We start from the raw sequence: 3026 nt of genomic DNA on the forward strand, positions 1-3026 counted from the left end.
AGAGTGACACAAGTACACGGTTAGTGATTAAATTTAAAAGTCTATCACAGTAAAAGACGCAGGGCCACGAGTCCCCTTGTAAACCTTCCCCTGCACTTCCAGCGCTCTTCCCGTCCTCCTGCCCACTTCCTGTAGCAGCTCTGGAGTCCTCTTTCCTCGGTGTTTTACCAAGGGTGATAAAACATCGCAGTGACTGCTGCTGCCAGGCTCATCCAACAGAAAGGCAGCTCGTGAAAACATGACTCTGTCCTCAGCCCCCTTATTCACCCTGTGACTTCCGGCTCCACCCAAAGTCAAAACGAGCACAAAAGGGAAATGTTTCGAATCAACTCAGGACACAGAAGCGGCCAGGACAGCGCAGCTAAAGACCCTCAGGAAAGAGGACTCCAGAGCTGCTGCGGGGAGCGGTGAGGACGATGGGATGGATGTGCTCAGAGTGAGGGGAGGATTTTGAGTGGGATTCATCAAGATGTGTCTTTTTCTGAAACATGCTTTTAAATTTAAGCGTTCCCCACATCTCTGTACCATGCGTGGTCTCATCACCTTAAACAGGCACACGGGAGACTTCTCCCCCTGGCAGGCAGTGACTGTTCTGAGGTCGCAGAGCAGCAGAGACAGCGCCAGAAGTCTCAGCCCTGCTGCTGTGGTCTTGGAGCCTGGTCCTTCCCCAGGGCCCTCGCAGCAAGCTGAGGAGAGAGGCCCCAGGCAGCGTGGCCAGGACCGGGGCATTTGTCCTCCAAGCGATGCGAACAAGTTTGCCCCCTGCAGGAAGTTAAGTGTCTGGCAGCCAACCCCGCGACCTGGGACCCTGCCAGGGGGCTCAGTTCCAGGTCTTGAGCCCCGAGCACAGCCGAAGTCTGTCGCTGTAACTGCTGTCACCAGAGACGCACTAGGAAACCTTCCCTCTGTGGTTGGGAGAGGACCAGGGGCTGGGCTGGCCGGCAGGGAGGGCATGGGGCATGTGCTAGTCAGCCCTCTGCAGGCAGGAGCCACGGGGGCAGCGCTGATTGCCCGCTGCGGCAGTCTCAGAGGACCCCGGACTCAGAGTCAAGCTTAGCCTGTGTCGTTGGGCTCGGGTGAGGCTGCTACCCTTCCATTCCTGGGCTGCCCTTTGGTCACAGCTGGACAGGCACAGGTGGCTACCAACTACCTCTTCCCAGTGGGCCCTTTTTGTTTTTCAGTACTGGGGATTTGACCTGGGGCCTTCATATCAAGCTGCACCCCTTGCACCTTTTTATTTGGAGACTGATTCTCACTAAGTTCCACTGAGCCTGAACTTGCCATCCTCCTGCCTCAGCCTCCCAGAGTGCTGGGATGCCGGGTATGCACCACCATGCCCAGCCCCTGCTGATCTTTTGAGAGGAAGTGAGTCCGCAGCCCGCCCTCCTCCTCCCCACAGGTAAAGCAGCCTTCTCAGCCGCAGTGCATCCTTGAGTGGCCTTGTCCTTCAGGCGTGCTGTACAGAATGCTGCCCGAGTCAGCGTTTTCTGATGCTTGTTCACAGAGACCCTCCGGCCCAGGCAAAACTCTGTCCACTCCGCAGCTGGACACGCCGAGGCTCCAAGCCAGCACCACACAGCGTGAGCTGCAGATCCCAGGACAATGTCCTCTGAGCCCCAGGGGGCCCGCTCCTTCCAGGTTCCAGGGACTTGCAGAAGAGGAGGCAGGGGCCAGAGTCCATCTCAGCACCTATGATGAGCAGGGGACACAGCCCGGAGTGTCCTCTATGTGCCGGCACAAGAGTGTGTCTGGAAGCCCAGGCTGCTTCTGAGACAGCCCCACTAATGGCAGCGCCCAATTTCACATCAGTTAGTCAGTCAACTATTGCTTTCACTGAGCATACCCAGACAGTCCCACCCTCACTGGTTGCAAGCAGCAGCACACACTGATTCATGTTGTCCACTTTTGTCTCCTTGTGTCCCTTAAGGCTCGAGCAAAGAGAGACAGCTCCATGCGCCTGTGAGCTCCGTGCATGGGAAGGCGGTGCTTCGGGGCAGAATTGCTGGCTGTGACCTCTGGAGGGATGGGACAGCCCTCTCCACTCCACACGCCTGCTTCCCGGGAGCGCAGAGGGGGACTGGGGGACCAGGGAGCCTGAGGCTGGAGGCAGAGGCCAGTCCTGGCCTGAGGGGCCTGGTGGCGCCTGTCGCTCTGGCTGTGTGTCCCTGGCTCTGGGGAAGCCCCAGGGAGGAGACGCTGGTCCCTGGGGTTCAGCCTCAGGCATGTTGGCCTCAGAGCGCTTCTGCCACCTTCAACTTCAACAGCTGGAAAGTGCGGCTGCGCTCAGAGATCCAGGGCAAGCTCCTCCACGCGCTGTTGCTCTGTGGTCCCGGAGTGACTGTTGGTGAGCAACAGGCCAGTGCCTCAGGCCGCAGCTCTGTCCTAAGCACCCAGAGCTTAGGGGCCTGGTGGGGCCTTTGGAACTCAGACCTGCCCCTCTCTGTTTCTACGTATTTTGAAACAGAAGTTTAATAGTCTTAGTTCTTTTTCCATCAAGGTGTAACCTATAACCTGGCCCATGCTGTTGCACACCTGAAATCCCAGCACTTGTGAGGTTGAGGCAGGATCGCCTTGAATTCGAGGCCAGCCTGAGCTATACAGTGAGTTCAAAAGCAGCCTTAACTACATAGCAAGACCCTGTCCCAAAAAAACAAAACAAAAAGAAAGGTATAAACTCACCCGGCTCAGGGACAGTGGGCTGGTGCCAGGCTGCTGGGCAGCCCAGTGCCAGCTGCAAGCTGCAGGCTGCCGCGGGTGTAGTGATGTGAGCCGGGTGAGCGCCGTGATGTGGGCTGGGTGAGGGCTGCTCCCGCTGGACGGCTGGTGGGAGGTAGCCTGCTGGCACCAGGACTTGGACATCCCAGGAGTCGGCCGGCCCCAGGAAGCCAGGCTTCGCTGAGCAGCTCCCAGCCACTTCCTGCTCCCTGCGCTGCTCCGTGTGGGACACTTCTTCTCCCTGGCCTGTCTTGACATCAGGCTTGCTGCTGTGAGTGAACTGCCTCTCCCAGAAGGGCCCACAGAGGGGC

At 58.4% G+C, this 3026-nt stretch overlaps 1 protein-coding gene across 2 annotated transcripts; it reads left to right on the forward strand.

The window, feature by feature from the left end:
• Positions 1 to 534: 534 nt before the first annotated feature.
• LOC106149125 lies at positions 535 to 2548 on the forward strand. 2 transcript variants are annotated; one of them, XR_001235089.1, is made up of 3 exons: positions 535 to 771; positions 1182 to 1399; positions 1505 to 2548. XR_001235089.1 is itself a non-coding variant. In XM_013516998.1 (3 exons), the coding sequence occupies exons 2-3, from the start codon at positions 1466 to 1468 to the stop codon at positions 2470 to 2472; spliced, it is 660 nt and encodes a 219-aa protein (XP_013372452.1). In that variant the 5' UTR covers positions 535 to 771; positions 1182 to 1465; the 3' UTR covers positions 2473 to 2548. The 2 variants fall into 2 exon arrangements, 1 of the variants encoding a protein (XP_013372452.1); XM_013516998.1 differs by having other exon boundaries at positions 1182 to 1580; positions 1928 to 2548.
• Positions 2549 to 3026: the final 478 nt, after the last annotated feature.

This window comes from Chinchilla lanigera, unplaced genomic scaffold (genome assembly GCF_000276665.1).
Source record: "Chinchilla lanigera isolate Chin_1 unplaced genomic scaffold, ChiLan1.0 scaffold00003, whole genome shotgun sequence".
Taxonomy (NCBI): Eukaryota; Metazoa; Chordata; class Mammalia; order Rodentia; family Chinchillidae; genus Chinchilla; species Chinchilla lanigera.